This window comes from Pipistrellus hanaki, assembly GCF_964339955.1.
Source record: "Pipistrellus hanaki genome assembly, chromosome: 2".
NCBI lineage: Eukaryota > Metazoa > Chordata > Mammalia > Chiroptera > Vespertilionidae > Pipistrellus > Pipistrellus hanaki.
This window is the reverse complement of record NC_140504.1, coordinates 50,123,393-50,146,194: the sequence shown is the minus strand read 5'-3', so window position 1 is coordinate 50,146,194 and position 22,802 is coordinate 50,123,393. Positions and strand designations below refer to the sequence as shown.

General features: G+C 40.7%; 1 protein-coding gene and 1 pseudogene across 22 annotated transcripts in view; both read right to left on the bottom strand.

Moving 5' to 3' along the window:
• Nucleotides 1-22,802, bottom strand: part of LRCH3 (leucine rich repeats and calponin homology domain containing 3) — a 118,069-nt gene that overhangs the window by 12,080 nt on the left and 83,187 nt on the right. For 4 of the 21 annotated variants that reach the window (XM_084871589.1, XM_084871571.1, XM_084871591.1 and 1 more), the window contains exons 12-17: nucleotides 16,195-16,344; nucleotides 14,057-14,107; nucleotides 13,000-13,053; nucleotides 6,072-6,143; nucleotides 1,911-1,959; nucleotides 1,184-1,291 (exon numbers count right to left, since the gene is read on the bottom strand). In XM_084871589.1, the coding sequence (XP_084727715.1) occupies nucleotides 1,184-1,291; nucleotides 1,911-1,959; nucleotides 6,072-6,143; nucleotides 13,000-13,053; nucleotides 14,057-14,107; nucleotides 16,195-16,344 (484 nt within the window). The remainder of the gene's footprint in view (nucleotides 1-1,183; nucleotides 1,292-1,910; nucleotides 1,960-6,071; nucleotides 6,144-12,999; nucleotides 13,054-14,056; nucleotides 14,108-16,194; nucleotides 16,345-22,802) is intronic. The other 17 variants (XM_084871573.1, XM_084871586.1, XM_084871575.1 and 14 more) reach the window with 11 other exon arrangements.
• On the bottom strand, nucleotides 7,549-10,229 carry LOC311617366 (annotated as a pseudogene). Its single transcript has 3 exons — nucleotides 9,608-10,229; nucleotides 9,060-9,117; nucleotides 7,549-7,629 (listed from the first exon to the last, which is right to left on the bottom strand). The product of its transcript is annotated as an uncharacterized misc_RNA (transcript).

The following is a 22,802-nucleotide window of genomic DNA, read 5'->3' as shown; positions in this document are numbered from 1 at the left end:
TTGCTATGAATCTTTTTGTACATATCTTTTGGTATACATGTATAAATATTTCAGAAGGCAAATTTGCTAGTTATAGGCTATACAAATGTTCAACATTAGTAGATAATGTAAAAAGTTTTCCATACTAATTTATAATCTCATCAGCAGTATGTCTCTGGTTTAATTTTAAATCTCATTGCAAGTGCAACTATCAGTTACATTAAAAGTATTTTTGGACTTGAAATGTTTGTTTTTAATTCCAGGTAGTAATTTCTTTTGGGACTAGGCAGAAATTTTTCATTTTAACTAAAAACAAAAAAACACACACAAAAATTAGGAAAAAATTACAGATTCATTTATTTAAGCACATACTGTAGAAAGAAAAAATCTGTAAGAGAGCTCATTATAGAGAAGAGAAACATTCTCTAAAGCCCTAAAAAAGTATTTTATTTGTTCAAACACTATAACCTGCTTTTAGGTGGTATAAAGAAATTCTCTTTAAAAAAACACACACAAAACTATTAGAGAGGGAAATGGTGGGGATGGGAGAGGAAGGGAGAGAGGGGAGGAGTGGCAGGGAAGGGGAGGGGGAGGGGGAGGGGGAGGGAGATGGGGAGGGAGAGGGGGAGGGGGAGGGGGAGGGGGAGGGGGAGGGAGGTATCAATTTGTTGTTCCACTTATTTATGCATTCACTGGTTGATTCTTGGATGTATACTGACTGACCGGGGAATGAATCTGCAACCTTGGTGTTTTGGGATGATGCTCTAACCGAGTTCCCTGGCCAGGGCCAAGAAACTTTCTAATTAAAACAAATTCAGTCCCTGGCCAGTGTGGCTCAGTTGCCTGGAGTGTCAACCTGTACACCTAAAAGGTGGAGGGTTCAACTCCTGGTTGTGGCATATGCTGGGGTTGCACATTCAATCACCAGTTGATGCAAGTGCAGGATGAAACCAATTGATGGTTTTCTCTCACATGGATGTTTCTCTCTCTCTGTCTCTCCCTTCCTCTCTTGAAAAATCAATTAAAAAAAATTAAAAACAACAAGTTCAAACAAGAGTCTCCTGCTGTAATGTCAGTGAGATCACAGATAAATGCAGAATCCAAAGCTCTTGCCAAGGTGACATCTCAGGGTGGTTTAAAAGCATGTGACAGTACATGTCATTGTATGAAGCATTCCCTCCTCCCCCTTAGTCACACCTCCTACCTTTGTTTGTTTCTGCCCTGACACCTGCTCGGAAAAGGAAGCTTTCAGGGCGCTGGGGCTGGTTTCTCTGGGTAGCAGCAGGAAAAGAATATTCAGGAGAATGATGAACTAAATCAGCACAGAAAGTAAATTGGATAAAAAGAGATGAAAAATCATTAAATATGTAACAGACACATGTCACAAAAGTTCAATAAATGAAAAAAAATTAAATATGGCAATGATATAAAAGGATAATAATTTTGTTAGTACAAAACCTGGTACAGAAACGAAACCCTGACAGCAGGAAGGCAGCTTGTGTGTATTTTTAATTGTCATGTTATTTTGGTGTATCAGTAAAGGTAGACTGAATGTTAATATATTGAATATAGTCTCTTGCAAACCTGTAGCACTGCTAGCTCATGCTCATTTGTTCATACCAAATAGCTGAATAGTTGAACAACCAGTTGAATTTAAAAATTTAAAATGTACAGAAAGTTTCCAATATTGTGTCTGATTTCTCATCTCTAAGAGGTAATTTATCAGCCAGGTGGGTACTTTAAATATTGGGGATGGGGGGCGGGGCACTTTGTAAAGTATGTAACTGTCTAACCTCTATGCTGTAACCCTGAAATTAACACAAAATAATACTGAATGTAAACTGTAATTGAAAAAAAGAATACTTTATGAGGAAAATCCTGGTAAAGAATTACAATCTTGATGTGGAGAACTGCCCCTGTGTGTCTATTACCTGTTTCTGTTGTAGGTGAACTTGATACAGCATTAGATCTGTCACCATTCTGTGGAGAAAAAGATATATCAATACTTATTATTCAAGAAGAGGAACTCTCCATATTTATGGGAACATTAGGATTATAAAAGAGAAAAAAAAACCATGCAACTTTCCTTCAAAATTAAGTCTAGAAATGAAAATTTGGACTATTGATTTAATTTTATATGTTTTTTACACTTATAAAAATAGGTATTACACAAGATCTTAGCCAAAAGGTTAAGAAGTGATTTTATATATATATATATATATATATATATATATATATATATATATATATATATATTTTTTTTAAGGCCAAATTTTTTATTTCTATAGAATACAAGGTTTATGTATTGCATTCTCTCAAGACAGTCCTATTATATAATAAGCCTTTCTTATAACTGAGAAAAGATAATAATTGGGAAATGCAAAGGAAAGAATATCTTTTTATTTTATAATAGTATTTTTCTGGTATAGTTTCTAAAGTATTCTTCTCTGCAGAATAAAATTTAATGTGTTAAGACAGAGTGATAAAAGTTTTTTATTTCAGTTAGGAAACAAGGTGTTTAAATATTACAGATAGCTGTATTTCTAGACTAGAATTTGAATCCAAGCTGTTTTTAATTCATTGAGCAAAGGAACTATAAAAAGGAAGAAGAGGTAGGTGAACTGGTATAAAGTTTACCTAAATAAAGAAAAATGTAGTTAAACTAATTTAAAAAGAAGTGCTGGGTCTGAATAGTGTGGCTCAGTGGTTGAGAGTACCCATAAACCATGAACTAAGAGATCACTGGTTCAATTCCCGGTCAGGGCATATGCCCAGGTTGTGGGTTCCCTCCCCAGTAGGGGGTGTGTAGGTGGCAGCTGACTGATATTACTCTGTCATGGATGTTTCTATCTCTCCTCTCCCTCTCTCTTCTGCTCTCTCTCAAATCAACAACAACAAAAAATAATAAAAAATAAAAAATAAAAATAAATATAAAAATATAAATTATATATATATATATATATATATATATATATATATATATATATATATATATATAAATATAAATAAATAAATAAATAAATAAATGTTGGGCCCAACCAGTATGGCACAATGGTTGAGCTTCAACCCATGAATCAGGTCATGGTTCGATTCCTGGTCAGCACACATGCTCAGGGTTGGGGGGCATATAGGAGGGAGCTAATCAATGATTCTCTCTTAACATTGATATTTCTATCCCTCTTTCCCTTTCTCTTCCTCTCTCTGAAATCAATAAAAACATAAAATTAAAAAAAAGAAGTGTTGGCTGGCTGGATAAAGATGTAGAAGAATAACAGGATACTAGAATAACTTTTTAGACCTTGATATCTAATTATACTAAAAAATTTAAATATAACTTTACAATAACTATGACACATTTTGAACAGAAAAACTTTAAAATACACACACATATCTGCTCCCATCCCTTCCCCCACCCTTTTTTGTTTCATTATTTCCACAAATCTTTTTTTCTTTTTTTAATAGATTTTCACTGATTTCAGACAAGGAGAGGCAGAGAGAAACATCAATGATGAGATATAATCATTGATTCGCTGCCTCCTACACGACCCCTACTGGGGATTAAGCTGCAACCAGGGCATGTGCCCTTGGTGGGAATCAAACCCGGGACCCTTGAGCCCACAGACCAACACTCTATCCACTGAGCCAAGCCAGCTAAGGCACTTCCAGAAATCTTTTATTTCTAATTGGAGTTGGGTTGAATGAAATGGAATTTTAACTGCTAAAATAAATACATAAATAGGGGCTATGCTGTTGAGTAAATTCTTAGACTGATCTAAATGACAATTTTGTGGTAATTATTCCTTGATCTGACACTTTTAGTCTGAGAACTAAGATTTAAAAAGCAAGCTGCATTCTTGAGTAAAGTAATATACAACATTCTCATTAGTGAAAAAGAGAACATGTTCAATTTACAGTTGGCAATAAACTAAATTTAGAATGTTGAGAAGAAATGGAATTTAAATAAATTTAACTTAAAATAACAAGAGGAACTACTAAAAGAAATTTATAGGCAAATGAGGCAAAAGCTGGATATCTTTATAGAGAAACAAACAAAAGACTAACCTTATTTTTTAAAAATATGAGCTAGAAAGCTGATTAGCTAAAGACTTGTTCAAGGACCAATGGCACAAACAGAAAAATAAAAAATGTAGATATGTGTGTGTGTGTGTGTGTGTGTGTTAAAATGTTAAAAAAAATCAAAATTAAGTATTTTGGAAAACAAAAGATATAAGATGTAGAAATTGTAGCCGAAACCAGTTCGGCTCAGTGAATAGAGCGTCGGCCTGCGGACTGAAAGGTCCCAGGTTTGATTCAGGCCAAGGGCATGTACCTTGGTTGCAGACATATCCCCAGTCGGAGGTGTGCAGGAGGCAGCTGATCCAATGTTTCTCTCTCATCTCTCTCCTTTCCTCTCTGTAAAAAATCAATAAAATATATATATTTTTAAAAGATGTAAAAATTATCATTTAAATTGTCATTTAACTAAAACATTTGAGAATTGTAACAGATACTGAGCAAATTAATATTGAGATGGAAAAGGTCGACCTAAAGCTCTGTAAGAGGTGAGAAAAGTCCTTGTTTTATGCTCAGCCCCAGGCGAGCTCTAATGAGAGAGATTTGTGCTGGACACAGTGGAGCCAAAATGAAAGGCAGAGAACTTGTGAACGTTTCTAAGGCTGGGGAAAGCATGTAAAAGGATCAGAGTTTATTTAAGGATAAGACAAGGATGACATCATAATAATTTTCAAATATAAAGAATATTTGAACTACTAATGAAATGAAATGCTGAAGGGTATTCTCTAAGAAGAGGAAGAAGAAGAAAAAGGTAAAGGTAAAAACTATGGACAACAAAAAGACATCAAATACATACCTACCAACAAGTGAATCTAAAAATCAAGTAAATAAAAAATCTGAAGAACAGAATGGACTGGTGAATATAATAGAATCAGGGACATAGAAAGGGAGGGGACTGACAATTCTCAGGGGGAAGGGGGTCTGAGGGATGCGGGAAGAGATTGGACAAAAATCTTACGCCTATGGATGAGGACAGTGGCAGGGGGTAAGGGCATGGCGTGGGATGGGGAATAAGGTGGAGGAAGCTATGGGGGGGAAAAAAGAGGAACACCAGTAATAATCTGAACAACAAAGATTTATTTTTAAAAAAAAGAAGAATATTTGAAGACTGCTATTTACTAGAAAATCTCCACTCTGGAAAGAAATAAACATAAGCCACAGGAGGACAGATAGAAGTTAGAAAATAGAGGATCTTGACAGTAAGGATTATTAATCATCTCTTATGTGTCATATGATAACCAAGATAGAATTACCATCCCTATGGGCCTTTAAAAAATAATATCCTACAGGTTCTTTATTTAGGTTTCCAGATTAGATGATCTCCTTCACAACTATTCCAAGTGTGCTGCTGAGCACAAAAGCAGCCACAGATACTACATAAGCAAATAGCAGTGGCCGAGAAGCTGCAAAACTATTTACCAAAACGGATCTCCTGGAGCCACTGTAGAGGGTTTCGGCAGTAATAGTTTGAGGTCTGGAACTCAAACTGCTTTGCATGTACAGTAGTATCAGAGTAAATTTGATATTACATATTAGTCAAAATAAAATAACTCACGACAAAAGAAAAACTACTGATAAGAAAATGAGAACAGCCGAAGCCGGTTTGGCTCAGTGGTAGAGCGTCAGTCTGTGGACTGAAAGGTCCCAGGTTCGATTCCGGTCAAGGGCATGTACCTTGGTTGCGGGCACATCTCCGGTAGGGGGTGTGCAAGAGGTAGCTGGTTGATGTTTCTCTCTCATCGACGTTTCTAGCTCTCTCTCTCTCTCCCTTTCTCTCTGTTAAAAATCAATAAAATATATATTTTTAAAATGAGAATGATATTTATAAAGAATTTATGACTGTTTCTGGTATGATAAAACTTCAAGTGAAATTAATGTTAAATTCAAATAGTTTAAGTACATTTCATGTAATCTTAGATGCCAGACTGCTTACTATTAGACCAATCCATTGGAAAAGTTAAGATCTCAACACATACCACCCCACAAAGTTCCCGGTAAATTACAGTAACGAAAGATACCTTGAGGGGCGTGAAGGCAGAAGAGTGAGGCAGGGTACCAGCACAGCCCGCTTGCTTCAACCCTGACAGCAACTAAATTTCAAAAGAGAAAGAGAAGGCAGGATTTATGTTAGCAAAATGTTAGGCAGGCCCTGGCCAGTGTAGCTCATTTCGTTGGGCATCATCTGATGAAACAAAAGGTTGCTGGTCTGAATCCTGTCAGGGCACAGGCCCCAGCTGCAGGCTAGATCCCCAGTGGGGGTAAAGGGGGTCATGCAGGAGGCAGCTAATCTATCGATGTCTTACTCTCACATCAATGTTTCTTTCTCTTCCTTCCCTTCTCTCTAAATATCAAACTTTAAAAATCTTAAAAAAAAAAAAAAAAAAAAAAAAAAAAGTCAGACAGGCAGGCAAGCAGAAAAGGAAAGATAATTTACAAACTTTCAAATGGTGTACTAAGATATTAGTAGTGCAGAAAGAATAAGGGGGGGGGGGGGGAGAGAGAGTAACCCTATCTATATATATAAAAGCCTGCCCTAACTGGTTTGGCTCAGTGGATAGAGCATTGGCCTGAGAACTGAAGGGTCACAGGTTTGATTCTGGTCAAGGGCATGTACCTTGGTTGTGGGCACATCCCCAGTAGGGGGTGTGCAGGAGGCAGATAATCGATGTTTCTCTCTCATCGATGTTTCTCTCTCATCGATGTTTCAAACTCTCTATTCCTCTCCCTTCCTCTCTGTAAATAAAAAATTTTAAAAAGCCTAAGCAACTGGCCGACTGACCAGTAGCTATGACACACACTGACCACTAGGGGACAGAGGCTCACCGCAGGAGCGGAAACCCCAGGCATGGAAACATGGAACAGACTGATGAATCTCAGAAGGAAGGTGGGAAGGGGGAGGGCGGGAGGAGATTAACCAAAGATCTTATATGCATACTAGAGGCTCAGTGCACGAATTTATGCACCATTGGGGTCCCTCAGCCTGGCCTGCACCCTCTCCCAATCCGGGACCCCTCAGGAGATGTCAGAGAGCTGGTTTGCTGGTTTCGACCCAATCCCTGCAGGCCAGGCTGAGGGACCCTGCCAGTGCATGAATCCATGTACTGGGCCTCTAGTTTAGAAATAAAACTGAGAACATCATGTGTGATTATTTTAGCAAAATAGCCTTGAAACTAATGAGTTCTGAGTGTTCCCATGACAGAAGAAAAAAAAGTCCAGTCAAAGAGGACATTTTAATTGAGTAGAACCAACATGAAAGAATATTTTTTCAAAATTAATCCAAATTAGATGTAATATATTTAATATTGTAGTTCTGATATGAGAAGACAGAACATGAGAATTCTGCATCACACCTAAAGGATGAACCAGCATTTCATTTCTACCTATGAGCAAGTCCTTTTCTTTAAATCCTCTATTCACTCACCACCCTACATGTAACTAATTAGAGATAGTGTTAGTATTTATTGTACATAATTTTGATTACAGATAAAAAGCTGCTCAAAACAGGATAATTTTTTCATTTGGCGATGGATGGAAATCAAAGACAGCTTTCACAAAGGATGTTGTATAAGACAGTACCTATTAAAACAACAAAATGCCAAAGGCTTAATGATATTAAAGACTTTATTAGTTGAATAATTTTAAGAAATTTAAATTAGGAACATAAATATCTGAATCATAGGACAGATGAACAAGAACACATGCGGGTTTTAGAAAATAAAGAAGTGTAGATGGTCAATAAAATACAACTATTTTTTAAAAAATATTTATTTTATTGATTTTTTACAGAGAGGAAGAGAGAGGGATAGAGAGTTAGAAACATTGATGAGAGAGAGTCATCAATCAGCTGCCTCTTGCACACCCCCTACTGGGAATGTGCCCGCAACCAAGGTACATGCCTTTGACAGGAATCGAACCTGGGACCTTTTAGTCCACAGGCTGACGCTCTATCCACTGAGCCAAACCGGTTTTGGCTAAAATACAACTATTTTTAATGAGAGTTAATAGCAATGTCTTCCCTCACCCCACCCACCCCACCCCAAAGCATGTAGCATATACAATACAGCATAATCTATCTTAAGGCAGATAAAAGTGAAGAAATGTACCAAAGAACAACAATAATACAATGTGTATACTTTACCTGTTGAGATTTCCTGGGACTCCTTATAATCAAATTGTTAGGTCTGATCAAATAAGTAAATCCATACCTCCTCCCCTGGGAAACTGATCTTTAGATAGTTTCCCAACCGATATTCCCTTTCACTTAGACCACATTCCATTTGCTAAGACCAGTAACTTTATCCTCTGACTTGCCCAGGATCTGGACCTCCCCAGAGAACTCCCAGCCAAAAAAGCCCGCTTAGAGTCCTTAAAAACCTCTGTCTCCCCATCCCTAGGTTCTGGTGCCATTTTGGGGCTCAGCCATCTGGTTTCCAGATAACTTAATTCTATATAATAAAAGGCTAATGTGCAAATAGACTGGATGGCAGAACTGAACAGCCAGTCACTATGACGTGCACTGACCACCAGAGGGTGTGTGCGGAACATGGCGGGTGCTGGAGCTGCCACTCACACCCATTGTCAGTGTCTGGCGGCTGCAGGCCCCAAATGCTCAGCGCTGTCAGCAGGTGTGAACGGCAGCTGCCGGCCCTGATCTTCCATTAGGACTTTTCCACCTCCCCCTGCTCCTGAGGGGCAACGAGGGCAGTAGCTGCCACTAGCACCCACTGACGGCACCGGCCCTGCTTGTATCCACTGCTGGTGCCAGCACCAATTACTCCACGCTGTCAGCGGGTTTGAGAAGTGCCCAGAGCCATTAGCATGTGCGAGTGGCTGCAGCAGGAGTGGGGCTGCTGGCAGACAGAGGACCAAGGGGCAGCAGCAGGAGGGGCCAGGTGGGAGTGCAGAGGATGAGCTGAGATCTGCCCCTGTGCCCACTGCAGCCCACAATTCCTTTCAAGGTGCATGAATTTGTGCACTGGGCCACTAGTAAATTTATAATTCTTTACCTCTTTTGGCCTCATGCATACTTCCTTTGGTGACACTACCACAAATGTACTAGAATTACTATCAATTTCAAATATAAAAGGGCTAAAGCCATTATTTTTGGCAAAGAAGAAAAAAAAGGAGTGGAAGGGAGAGAAAGTATCTAGAGATGGGATTTAGATGCAGATGGGACACAGATGAAAGCAACAGAAACCTGAAGAGCAGCTCCAAGATAATGTGAGTACAACTGACATTAAATATTACTAATACTCATCCCCAGTGGGGGTCATGCAGAAGGCAACAGATCAATGATTCTCTTTCATCATTGATGTTTCTTTCTCTCTCCTTCTTCTTTCCTCTATCAAATCAATTAAAAATAATGTATGTTAAAAATTATTTAAAAAAATAGCCGGGACCGATTTGGCACAGTGGATAGAGCGTTGGCCTGCAGACTGAAAGGTCCCGGGTTCAATTCCGGACAAGGGCATGTACCTTGGTTGTGGGCACATCCCCAGTAGGGGGTGTGCAAGAGGCAGCTGATTGATGATTCTCTCTCATCGATGTTTCTAACTCTCTATCTCTCTCTTCCTCTCTGTGAAAAATCAATAAAATATATTTTTTTTTAAAATTAAAAAAATAAAATGTGATTTTTTTTTTTTTTTTTGCAGTGTTGGACACTATTTGGCACACAAAAATATGTGAGACATGGCTCTTGGCACCTCCCCCCCACCTTCTTAAACAAGAGAACAAATCCATTTTATTTATTTGCTCTTTAATAAGTTTAAATCCTTGAGGGTACAGCATTACACAGACTCTGTGTCCAATGGCCTTATTAGCAAGGAGATTACTTCAGAATTTAGATCCAACCATGACACTGTTTCCATGAGCACGAGTTAACTTTCCCCAGATTACTTTGGTTTTGTTCGGTTTGCCACCAGAAGTCACAGTGTGTTATTCTTTAGTTTGTACACGTTAAGTACATCTCTTGCCTAGAGAGCATTCAGTTTCACCTCAAGCATAAACACCTTCAATTTCAAGAAGAGCTGTGTGGGCCCTCTGGTTCTGGAGACCCCACTGATGGCCAGCGAAATGGCCTTGGACCACAGTCTCGTCACGTTTGTTGCTATGGAAGCCCTGTTCCAAGCAGGCCTCCTCAGGCTCCAAGATGGGAGAAAGAGTGAAGGCCATCTCATTATGGGAGACATGAATACTGATAACTAAAATACAAGTGTATGTATTTTGAAATGGCTAAAGGCCATTTCAAATTTCATGCTAAGGAAACTTGTATTGTTTCAAATCCCACTTTTTCCTTGACAAAAAAGTCTGGACATTCAGATTTATCTTATCTAATAAAGAGGGAATATGCTAAGTAATCATCACACCCTCACAAAGATGGCCGCACCTAGCAATAAGGAGGGAATATGCTAATTGACTGCCACACCCTCAAAGATGACAGAATCCTCAGCTACAAGATGGCAGTGCCCTGTCCCCTCAGTTCCACCAGGGCACCTGCCTCTGGAGTCCCCACATCCCTACAGCCCCCCAGCCACCCAGGGCCGGCCCAAGGTGCAGGCAAGCCTTGGATGGTGGCTACCCAGCCGACACCTGAGGTGCAGGCAAGCCTCAAATAGAGCTATGTGACCTTTGGCAAGCTGCCCAGGGCCAGCCCAAGGCACAGGCAAGCCTCGGATGACGGCTGCCCAGTCACCCAGGGCCACCCAGGTAATCAGGGCCAGCCGAAGCTTGTGCTGCCGGCAGTGGCAGCAGCAGAGGTGTGATGGGGCGTCACCTTCCCCTGATTACCAGGTCACCTCCTGCCCCTGAGTACTCCTGGATTGTTAGAGAAGGCAGAGAGGGCTGAGGGATCCCTATACTAGAGGCCCAGTGCACAAAATTTGTGCACGGGGTGGGGGTGGGAATGGGGGTGGGGAGGGATATCCCTCAGCCCAGCCTGTACTCTCTCCAATCTGGGACCCCTTGAGAGATGTCTGACCACCTGTTTAGGCCAGATCCCACCGAGATTGGGCCTAAATGGGCAGTCAGACATCCCTCTCACAATCCAGGACTGCTGGCTGCTTCTGCCTAATTGCCACTAACCACTTCTGCCTGCCAGCCTAATCACCCCTAACCACTCCCCTGCCAGCCTGATTGACACGTAACTGTCCTCCCCTGTAGGCTTGTTCCCTCCCAACTCCCCTCCTTTGCTAGCCTGGTCCCCTCCACTGCCCTCCCCTGCAGGCTGGTCCCTCCAAACTGCCCCCCCCTCCCCCCCGCAAGCCTGGTCAGCCCTAACTGCCCTCCCCTGCTGGCCTGGTCACCCCTAACTGCCTTCCCCTGCAGGAGGCTGCCCCCCCCCCCACCTGCCTTCCCCTGCTGGTCTGGTCCCCTCCAACTGCCCTCCTCTACTGGCCTTGTCTTCCCCAACTGCTCTCCCCTGCAGACCTGGTCTCTTCCAACTGCCCTCCTCTGCTGGCCCAGTAACCCCTAACTACCCTCTCTGCTTGCCTCATTGTCCATAACTGCCCTCCACTGCAGGCCTGGTTCCCCCAAATGCCTTCCTTTGCTGGCCTGGTCACCCCCAAGTGCCCTCCCCTGCAGACCATTTTGTGGCGGCCATCTTGTGTCCACATGGGGGCAGCCATTGTGTGTCTTGGAGTGACGGTCAATTTGCATATTATTCTCTTATTAGATAGAATATGTCCTTAAATCTCATCTCTGGTTTCCAAAATTGTTTTCAATTATAGTGTTGGAGGCAATACAGCATGGTGTTTAATGCAGGTTCCCCAGTCAGCCAAATCTAGACTTAAATCCAGCCTGGCACTTTCTAGCTATGTGACCCTTGGCAAGTTACATTCTGGACAAGACACACCGGTGTCTGTGTTTCAGTAATCATTTGTAAAATGGTGATAAACTAACCTTAACGTTGCTGTGAGGAGAAAATGAGATAATTCTGGTAAGCTGTCTGAACCATCAAAGGCTCTCAATGTCTCTGCATTGATTTAAATTATTAGTTGTTTCTCATGTCAATAAATTTCCACTAAAACTCAGAAATTGGTGGTTACATTTATCTATAAAACTGCCCAGTTAAAATGTGCTTTAATTCTCAAAGGAAATGATGACTGCAGAACACACAGAAATTTGGACAGACAATGGAAGTTAACATACTAGGACTCTCATGCTGAAGTATGCAGTTCATGCAATAGTATGCACAATGGCAGCAGTTACTAACACATAAGACAGGAGTTGACATACACAGCAGATTTTTGAACTGCTAGGTTTCAATACTACTGAGAACAAATAACATAAAACATGATGGGAAAAGCAACATGTAAATGGTTAGAATTATCTTTTAAGGCTGATAAAAGTAAAACTTTCAATAAAGTTCTCATAATATACTGCATTTTGGCTGATGAAACAGGCAATAAAAGTAAACCAGTGTTAAAAAGTATCAGTAGATAGCATTCCAAGTTAATGTTTCCCTTGAATGGAAAAATGGGCATGGAGATGTAATTTTTTCAGGTTTGGGATTTTCAGTAGCTTAAGAGAAATGACAAAATAGAATGTTAAATACACAGCTGTATAATTAGCATCATAAAGAAACCCATTTAACACACAGGTGACTCATGAGTTAAATTAATTATTAATAAAATAAGTGCACCTGGAATTAGAAATGGCATTTAAAAAACTCCCAACACACATACAAAGCTAATATGGTCCACAATGCAAATGGTTTACATTTGCAACATTAACCAAGATATTTTAATCATAGCTGCAGAACACTGGACCACTGGATAAATCATGAATAGTAATGTAGGAAAACAGTTCAAGCTATTTGTAAAGCATTTAGTAATGATGCCCCATATGTTTTATGACATTGAGATTATTTCTTAATGAAAAATACATCGCTATTCTCTAATCTCTAGACACAGCAATTTAAAACTCCATTTTGTGCAAGGCTCTTACCACTAACAAGGCACTATCATCAGTGTGTTGAGACCTTCTGGATGGGAAGGGACACTGGAGAGGTGGAAAAAATGAAGCAATGTCAAAACAAACTGCAAACAATGTCAAAACAAACTGTGCAAACAATGTCAAAACAAACTGTGCAAACACATGACATATTTCACAAATACACAAGCAAAGAGCCATATTAAGACATAATTGTGAAGATGCTAACATATAGGACCGCATTCAATATCATTTTGATTCACATCCCATAAGAGCTAATAAGTTGGTTTTGAGTAATGATTCTCTTCCAAAGAGGTTAAATAACTTCAAATATGATCATATTTGCCTATAAACTTTCTAAAGCAAAGAGGGAACAGGGATTATTCTTTGTTCACAGAAGAGAAAGCTGAAGTACAGATGGTGCAGTAACATGAAGAATTTGTCAGTTAGTGAGCCAGTAACAAAAAAAAAAACCCAATCAACTCAAGAGTCATGATTTCTAATTTAGGTATCTCTTTATTACCTTTCTCAGACAAAACAAAAGTATAATTGAAAATTTTAGAACTGTTATTTTCCTGAAAAGCTTTAATTTTTAGATAATGAATTCTCTAGAAAGACCATCAAGAAGGAAATGTAGGGGGAAAAACGAAGTGTTAACTTATGTGAACAAGTGTACAAGTATGATAAATAACATACGTGCTTAGGAAATGAGCAATGAGGTTGAAAATACTATGTAGTCTTTTTTGTTTAATACTGACACCAGTGAGCCATGCCGGATCCCCCTCTGGGACTCTCACTATGTGACATGCTTGGTGGATGAGGAAGATGATCCCTCTGGTGGGGATAGGGAAGGAAATAAATAATCTCCAGATGGATGTGTATACTTCTAAAACCCTCTGATCTACAGATTCTGATAAACTCTCTGGCTTGTGTCTTCTTCCATCCAATAAAAAGAATGTTGTGAGGGGAAAAAGGGAAAATAGCAATATTTTGATCACTGAAAGCACATGTCAAACATTTCATTTCCATTGCAATAAAAAATTCCAAAATAAAGGTGATTATAAAGACTTACCTCACCATCTAAGGAGTGTTGCTGTTTTTGTGGACTGTGTGAGGTTTTCTGCTACAGACCCCCATCCCCCAAAAAGGGAAATTGGTTAGAAGCTGAAACACTAGAAATGATAAATGCTATTTACTAAAATAATCATATTCGGTATTTCTTATGTATAACATTTTTCTAGATTTACTGGTTAGAAGATATTGTTCTTTCCTTGAAATAGCTTACAATTGAAATGAGGAAAGGCAATAAAATAACAATCAGTATTTTCATGTCTATAAACATCTATACATAGAAAATTTTATAACTATGTTTTTTATATATACATGCATACAAACATTCACAAAGTAGTGATCTCTCACTACGTTTTCATACTGAAATCATTCTCTTTCTCTAATGGCTTAGATATCACTCTAATGCTAACGGCTTGAGCTCTCAACCATCAGCAAATTTCACATTTGCATTTCAACCGCCTGAGGACACAATTCTACCTGGAAACTGCACTCTCACCTCATGCTCAATACAAACTCACAATTTTCCAAACCAACTGACTCTTTTTCCCAATTTGCTAATTTTTGTTATTATGTCAAATAAAAACATATAACATCTGTATATCCAGTGCTTTACAATGTGTTCTTATGTACAGTATCTCTCAAGTGATTCTTCTTTTTACTTTGTGAAATAAACAAACATCATAATCATTTAGAGATGAGAAAATTGAGAATAAGAGAGGTTATGTGACATATGCAAGGCTGTAAAGTTTTAAGTGGCATAACTGAGATTTGCATTTATGTCTTCTGACTCTAAATCCTACATTCTTTTCCCAATCCTAGACTCGTATTAAAACCATCATTTTTAGCCTCAAATTCTTGCTTTGGGATTCCCTCCCCTACTCATCTAAACTAATAAAAGAATAAGATGCAAACTGACCATACCTTTGCAATGCCCACTAGCCAATCAGGACTGAGTATGCAAATCAACCCAACAAAGATGGCAGGTTAATTTGCAAATACAGGCGGAGGGGGGGACGGGGGGGGGGGAGGTGGAAGGCTTGTGTTGTTGCCATGGCGATGGCGCAGGCATTCTGCACCATCCCAGCTGCTCTGGGACTCTGGGCAGCATGGGAAGAAGGAAAGGCGGCTCTGGCCAGAGCAAAGGCGGTGCCGGCAGCCAGGGGAAGGAAGGCCCATTCTTTCATGAATCTTCATGCATCAGGCCTCTAGTTTATGTATAAGATATAATGATGCTTTTCTTGAAATCTCTCTTATAATATTTAAAATCTACTGTGATGGTAGGGTGTGTAATGCTCACCATCATAGTACAAGTATTAGATGTATCCATAATTCTGAAATAGTTAATATTTAACAGTTCAATGTTACATGTATAAGGAAACTAAAGGCACAAAATAGTTCAGTAACTTTCCAAAAGTCAAGCACAGCCTGGCCAGTGTGGCTCAGTTGGTTGAGTGCTGTCCCATGCACCAAGAGGTCACAAGTTCGATTTCCAGTCAGGGCACATGCCCAGGTTACAGACTCGATCCCCAGGAAGGAGTGTGCAGGAGGCTGCCCATGGATGTTTTGCTCTCACAGTGATGTTTCTCTCTCAAAATTAATTTAAAAATATCAAAAATAATGCATAGAACAGCACTCAGGACATAGTATGAGTTAGCCATTATTATTGTGGTCATAGAGTAGGGTTTGGAACCAGTCTGTCTTTTTTTTAAAGAAACTTTCTTTTTTAAAAAGGCCTGTAAATCTCTCAAATTTTTGGTATTAGGAAAAGTGAGAAAATTAAAGATAGGTTAGATAACAACAGTTTATATTTGCAAGGCTCTTTCATTTTCATAACTAATGCACTAAAAATTGAGAGAATAGCAGCTGGATAATAAAGTGATTGGTAATTAAGAAGAAGAGACTGCTGTTTGAAGAGCAAGATCATAACTTCTAATTGTCTTCAGGCCTATCTACACGAGGACAATTAATCTAATCACAAATAGGAAAAAATTACACCAGTAGTATTTACTCAATATTCCTTATATGAGGAAAAAAAGTCAACCATTTAATTAAGATAATAAAAACTGATAGCTTCAGCAAAACAAATAAACACTTCTAAGAAACTTTAGGAATATCATTCAATGAATTCAAAGGACTCACTTTGACAAAGTCCAGGACAGCATCTCTCTGAATCTGCTTGGTCCTTATTTTCTCCTCCTCATACTGTAGGGCAGCAAGCTGTGCCTCTCTCCTAGTGCGCTCTACTAAGTGTTCTCTTTTCTGATGAAGTTCTAAGTCTGTATGTGATAGCTGAAACAAAAATCAGTTTGCATATGCAAGTGGGAATAAAGACTAACTTATCCATTTAGAGAACTACTACTGACCCAACTTCAACTTTGCTATTTTTCTCTCTCATTTTTGCACTGTGTACTACTAGAGGCCCAGTGCACTGACCACGAGGGGGCAACTCCTGCATTGAACGTCTGCCCCTGGTGGTCAGTGCACATCATAATGACCAGTTGTTCCACTATTTGGTCTATTTACATTTTAGCCTTTTATTATCTATACTACAGGACCAACGCATGAAGATTCGTGCAAGAACGGGCCTTCATTGCCCAGGCTGCGGGTACCGCCTTCGCTTGGGCCAGAGCTGCCTTTCCGCCTCCCATACTGCCCAGAGTCCTGGAGTGGTTGGGGCAGTGCAGAATGCCTGCATCCTGCCCCTCCCTGGCCACTCAGAGCCATCTTTGTTGGGTTAATTTGCATACTCACTCTTGATTGGCTGGTGGGTCACAAAGGTACGGTCAATTTGCATCTTACTCTTATTTCTTTTAATAAAGTCCTGGTGCACAAAATTTGTGCACAGGGGGTGGGGGGGGGGTGGGACTGTCCCTTAGCCTAGCCTGCAACCTCTCCAATCTGGGGCCCCTCTCACAATCCAGAACTGCTGGCTCCCAACTGCTCGCCTGTCTGCCTTCCTGATTGCCCCTAACTGCTTCTGCCTGCCAGTCTAAACACCCCCTAACCTCTCCCCTGCCAGGCTGATGGATGTCTAATTGCTCCCCTACCAGTCTGTTTGCCCCTAAATGCTCTCCCCTTCAGGCCTGGTAACCCCCAACTGCCCTACCCTGCAGGCCTGGTCCCTGCCAACTGCTCTCCCCTGCAGGCCTGGTCCCACCTAACTGCTCTCCCCTGCAGGCCTGCCCCCGCCCCCCCCAACTGCCCTTCCCTATAGGCCTGATCACCCTAACTGCCCTCCCCTACAGGCTTGATCGCTCCCAACTGTCCTCCCTTGCAGTCCTTGTCCCTCCCAACTGCCATCCCCTGCTGGCCTGATTGCCCACAACTGCCCTCCCATGCAGGCCTGGTACCTACCTACTGCCCTCCCCTGCTGGCATCCTTGTGGTGGCCATCATGTGTCCACATGGGTGCAGGATCTTTGCCCACATGGGGGCAGCCATCTTGTGTGTTGGAGTGATGGTCAATTTACATTTTACTCTTTTATTAGATAGGATAGAGGACTGGTGCATGGATGGGGATCAGCTGATTTGCCCTGAAGTGTGTCCTGAATTAGGGTGGGGTTCCCTTTGGGGTATGGGGCAGCCTAGGTGAGGGGCCTATGGTGGTTTGCAGGCCGACCCCCACCTCCCCCCCATATCTGGAATTTATTTATCTTCTACAATTGAAACTTTGTAGCCTGGAGTGGAGGCCTAGGCTGGCCAGGGCTGCAGAAGCTTGGTTTCCTCCACTGACAGGGGCAACCCTAGCCTCCTGCTCTTACAGCTCCATGGCTGCCACCATTTCTGTTGGGATTTATTTACCTTCTATAATTTAAACTTTGTAGCATTGAGTGGAGGTCTAGGCCGACAAGGTCAGGTGGAAAGCTTGGCTTCCTCCATTGCTGGGGAAACCCAAACCTCCCTCCTGTTCTCTGTGGCTGCAGCCATCTTATTAGGTTAATTTGCGTATTTGCTCCTGATTGGCTCATGGGCGTGGCTTGTGGCTGTGACAGAAGTATGGTCAATCTGCATATTACTCTTTTATTAGATAGGATTAGTGTATACTAGAGGCCTGGTGCATGAAATTCACACAGCCCAGCCTGCACAATCTCCAATCTGGACATCCCTCTCACAATCCTGGACCAATTGTTCCTACTTGCTCACCTGCCTGCCTGGTTGCCCCTAACTATCCCCCACTGCTGACCTGGTCACCGCTCTCTGCCCCCACTTGGCAGCCTGGTCACCCCCAACTGCCCCCTCCTTGCCACCCTGGTCACTCCTAACTGCCCCCCCCCCCCCCCCGCCTGCCTGCTCACCCCTCACTGCGCTCCCTGCCAGCCTGGTCGCCCCACACAGCCTGCTTGTTTAATTATTTGGTTGTTCCTCACTAACCCCCCTGCATGCCTGGTGATAGACAGCCATCCTGTTAGGACATGAGGGTTAATTTGCATATTACCTCTTTATTATATATGATATTTAAAGAGCAAGGGTTTGTAACACCCAAAACGACTGAAGGGACGACCGAACGCCAGGTTGCACATGCAGTGGGCTTGGGTGAGTGGGGACTGGTGAGTGGGCTGAACTGTTGACCTCTCAGAGAGAGAGTGGCGGGGCTGATCAGCAGCTGCTACAACTGCTAGAGAGGCCAGGAGAGAGAGAAAAGCAGGGTCTGATCCACAGCCTCTGTGTTGCTGATCAGCCCTTGCCTTTCTCTCTCTCCCCGGGTCTTGCCAGCAGCTGCGCTTCTCTCTCTCTCTTCAAGAGGTCAGCAGTTCAGCCCACTCACCAGCAGCCTGGGGCAGCTGCTGATCAGCCCTGCTTCTCTGATCAGGCCCAGATATGCTGAGTGGCATAGAAACTGACCAATCAGAACCAAATATGGGAGAACTGCAAGGAGCCAATGGCTGCCTAGGAGGTGGAGCTTTTGACACTGATTGGCATAGACTGACCGATCAGAATCAAATCTGGGTGAACTGCAAAGGCAGAACCTAAGGTGGGGGCTGAGGAGGAGTTTTAAGGGCGATAGCTATTTGGTATAAGGTATAAGAAAGCGGTTCAAACTCTATTCCAACAAACTGAACAACCTGGAGGAAATGGTCATATTCCTAGAAAAATACAAACTTCCAAAACTCAATCAGGAAGAATCTAAAAATCTCAATAGAGCAGTGACTTGGGATGAAATTGAAACAGTCATCAAAAAGCTTCCAGCAAACAATAGCCCAGGGCCAGATGGCTTCACAGGAGAGTTTTACCAAACATTCAAGGAAGAACTAAAACCTATCCTCCTCAAACTATTCCAAAAAATTCAAGAGGAAGGAACACTTCCAAACTCCTTCTATGAAGCCAGCATCACCCTAATACCAAAACCAGATAAAGACAACTCAATGAAAGAGAACTACAGGCCAATATCCCTAATGAACATAGATGCCAAAATCCTCAACAAAATTCTAGCAAATCGGCTCCAGCAGAGCATCACAAAGATCATACACCATGACCAAGTAGGATTTATTCCAGGAATGCAAGGTTGGTACAATATCCGCAAATCAATAAACGTGATACATCACATAAACAAGTTGAAAGATAAAAATCATATAGTCATATCAATTGATGCAGAAAAAGCATTTGATAAAATCCAACACCCTTTCCTGATAAAAACTCTCAACAAGGTGGGAGTACAAGGATCATACTTCAACATAATAAAAGCTATATACGATAAACCCACAGCCAACATCATACTCAATGAGCAAAAACTAAAACCATTCCCTCTAAGAACAGGAACAAGGCAGGGATGCCCACTATCGCCACTCCTCTTTGACATAGTACTGGAAGTACTAGCCATTGCAATTAGACAAGAGGAGGAAATAAAAGGCATCCAAATTGGAAAAGAAGAAGTAAAGTTATCCTTATTTGCAGATGACATGATATTGTATATAAAAAACCCAAAAGACTCCATTAAAAAACTAATTGGCTTAATAAATGAATTTGGCAATGTAGCAGGATACAAAATTAACGCCAAGAAATCTATGGCATTTCTATACACCAACAGCGAATTTATAGAAACAGAGACTAAAAAAGCAATTCCATTTACCATCGCACCAAAAAAATTAAGATACCTAGGAATAAACTTAACTAAGGAAGTAAAGGACCTATACACGGAAAACTACACGACACTGAAAAAAGAGATAGAGGAAGATGTAAACAGATGGAAGAACATACCATGTTCATGGATTGGTAGAATCAACATCATCAAAATGTCCATACTTCCTAAAGGACCTATATGCGGAAAACTACACGACACTGAAAAAAGAGATAGAGGAAGATGTAAGGAGATGGAAGAACATACCATGTTCATGGATTGGTAGAATCAACATCATCAAAATGTCCATAGTTCCTAAAGCAATCTATAGGTTCAATGCACTCCCCATTAAAATACCAACGACATATTTCACCGACCTAGAAAGAACTCTCCAAAAGTTCATTTGGAACAATAAAAGACCCCGAATAGCCACAGCAATCCTGAGAAAGAAGAGTAAAATAGGAGGGATCTCAATACCAGACTTCAAACTATATTACAAAGCCACTGTTCTCAAAACAGCCTGGTACTGGCACAAGAACAGACATATAGATCAATGGAATCAAATCGAGAACCCAAATATCAACCCAAATCACTATGCTCAATTAATATTTGACAAAGGAGGCACGAATATACAATGGAGTCAAGACAGTCTCTTCAATAAATGGTGTTGGGAAAATTGGACAGATACATGCAAAAGAATGAAACTAGATCACCAACTTACACCATACACAAAAATAAACTCAAAATGGATACAGAACTTAAACATCAGACGGGAAACCATAAAAATACTAGAAGCATCCACAGGCAACAAAATCTCAGACATATGCCAAAAGAACTTCTTCACTGATACTACCCCTAGGGCAATGGAAGCTAAAGAGAAAATAAACAAATGGGACTACATCAAAATAAAAAGCTTTTTTACAGCAAAAGAAACCATCAACAAAACAATAAGAAAGCCCACTGTGTGGGAGAACATATTTGCAAATGTTACCACTGATAAAGGTTTAATCTCCAACATCTGCAAACAGCTTATACAACTAAATAAAAAGAAGATGAATAATCCAATTAAAAAATGGGCAATGGACCTAAATATTAGGTCTAGTAATAATTAATGTTGTTTTCTAATACTTTTTAAAATCGAATTTATTTAAACAATACAACAAAATTTAATCAACAATATAGTTGCCGTTGTTTTCTACTACTTGTGCCCAACGCTCAGGAAGCATTTTAATCCCTCTGTTGTAAAATTCTTGTGATTTTGATGCAAAAAATTCGGTCAATGCATTTTTGAGGCATTCTTCATTATTAAATTTTTTTCGAAGAAGAAAGTTTTGCAAAGAACGAAACAAATGGTAATCGGAAGGGGCAATATCAGGAAAATATGCAGGTTGAGGGAGAACTTCCCATTCCAACTGGCGCAGTTTTTCAGCAGTGATTCTTGCAGTATGTGTTCTTGCGTTATCCTGGTGAAGAATTACGCTCTTCCGATTAATCAACGCGGGTTCTTTTTCTCTTAAAGCTTGGGCTAACCTTTCCAATTGGGCACTATACACTGCACTTGTAATGGTTTGGTTAGATGGTAAAAGTTCATAATGAAGAATTCCTTTAAAATTCCACCAAACACACAACATCACTTTTTTCGCATGCAAGTTAGGTTTTGGCGTGGGCTGTGGAGCCTCATTTTTGTCCAACCATTGAGGCCGCCTTTTCAAATTAACATACAGCACCCATTCTTCATCTCCGGTAACAATTTGCTCTAAAAACGGCAAACGGTTTTGACGAGAGAGGAGCGAACTGCAAATTGTGACTCTTTGATTACGGTTGTTGTTGGTCAACTCATGAGGAACTCATTTTCCAAACTTTTGGACTTTGCCAAGTGCACGCAATTGATTGGAAATTGTTTTTTTGTGAACAATTTAAAGTTGTTGCCAGTTCTTGTTGGGTAATTTGAGGATTTTGCACCAAAAGAGCTTGAAGAGCTTCTTGATCAAAATTGGACACACGGCCTCAACCACTCTTGTCATCTAACAAAAAATTTCCTTCGCAAAATTTCTCAAACCAATGCTGGCATTTTCTGGCGCTAACTGCATCTTGACCAAGAGCACTACAGATGTTTTTTGCAGCCTCACTTGCTTTTCTTCCTAATTGGAACTCGTAAAGCATGCAGTGCCGAATATGCTCTTCATCAGCCATCTTCTTAGCCCTAGTTTTGCAACAAAAACCAAACCAAACACAAACTTTTTCAAGCAAAACTTGTTCATTGCACTTCACACGTTCTGTAGATACCACGTGTTTGAAGGTTATGTCAATACAAGTCAACGACAAGCAAGATTTTAAACGAATGTTTTTAAACGACATTAATTATTACTAGACCCGATAGAACATTTTCAAAAGAAGACAGAAGGAAGGCCAAAAGGCACATGAAAACATGCTAAAGTCACTAATTGTCCGAGAGATGCAAATCAAAACAACAATGCGGTACCATCTCACACCTGTCAGAATGGCCAACATCAACAAATCAACAAACGACAAGTGTTGGCGAGGTTGTGGAGAAAAAGGAACCCTTGTGCACTGCTGGTGGGAATGCAGACTGGTGCAACCACTGTGGAGAACAGTGTGGAGTTTCCTCAAAAAACTGAAAATGGAACTCCCATTTGACCCAGTAATCCCACTCCTAGGAATATATCCCAAGA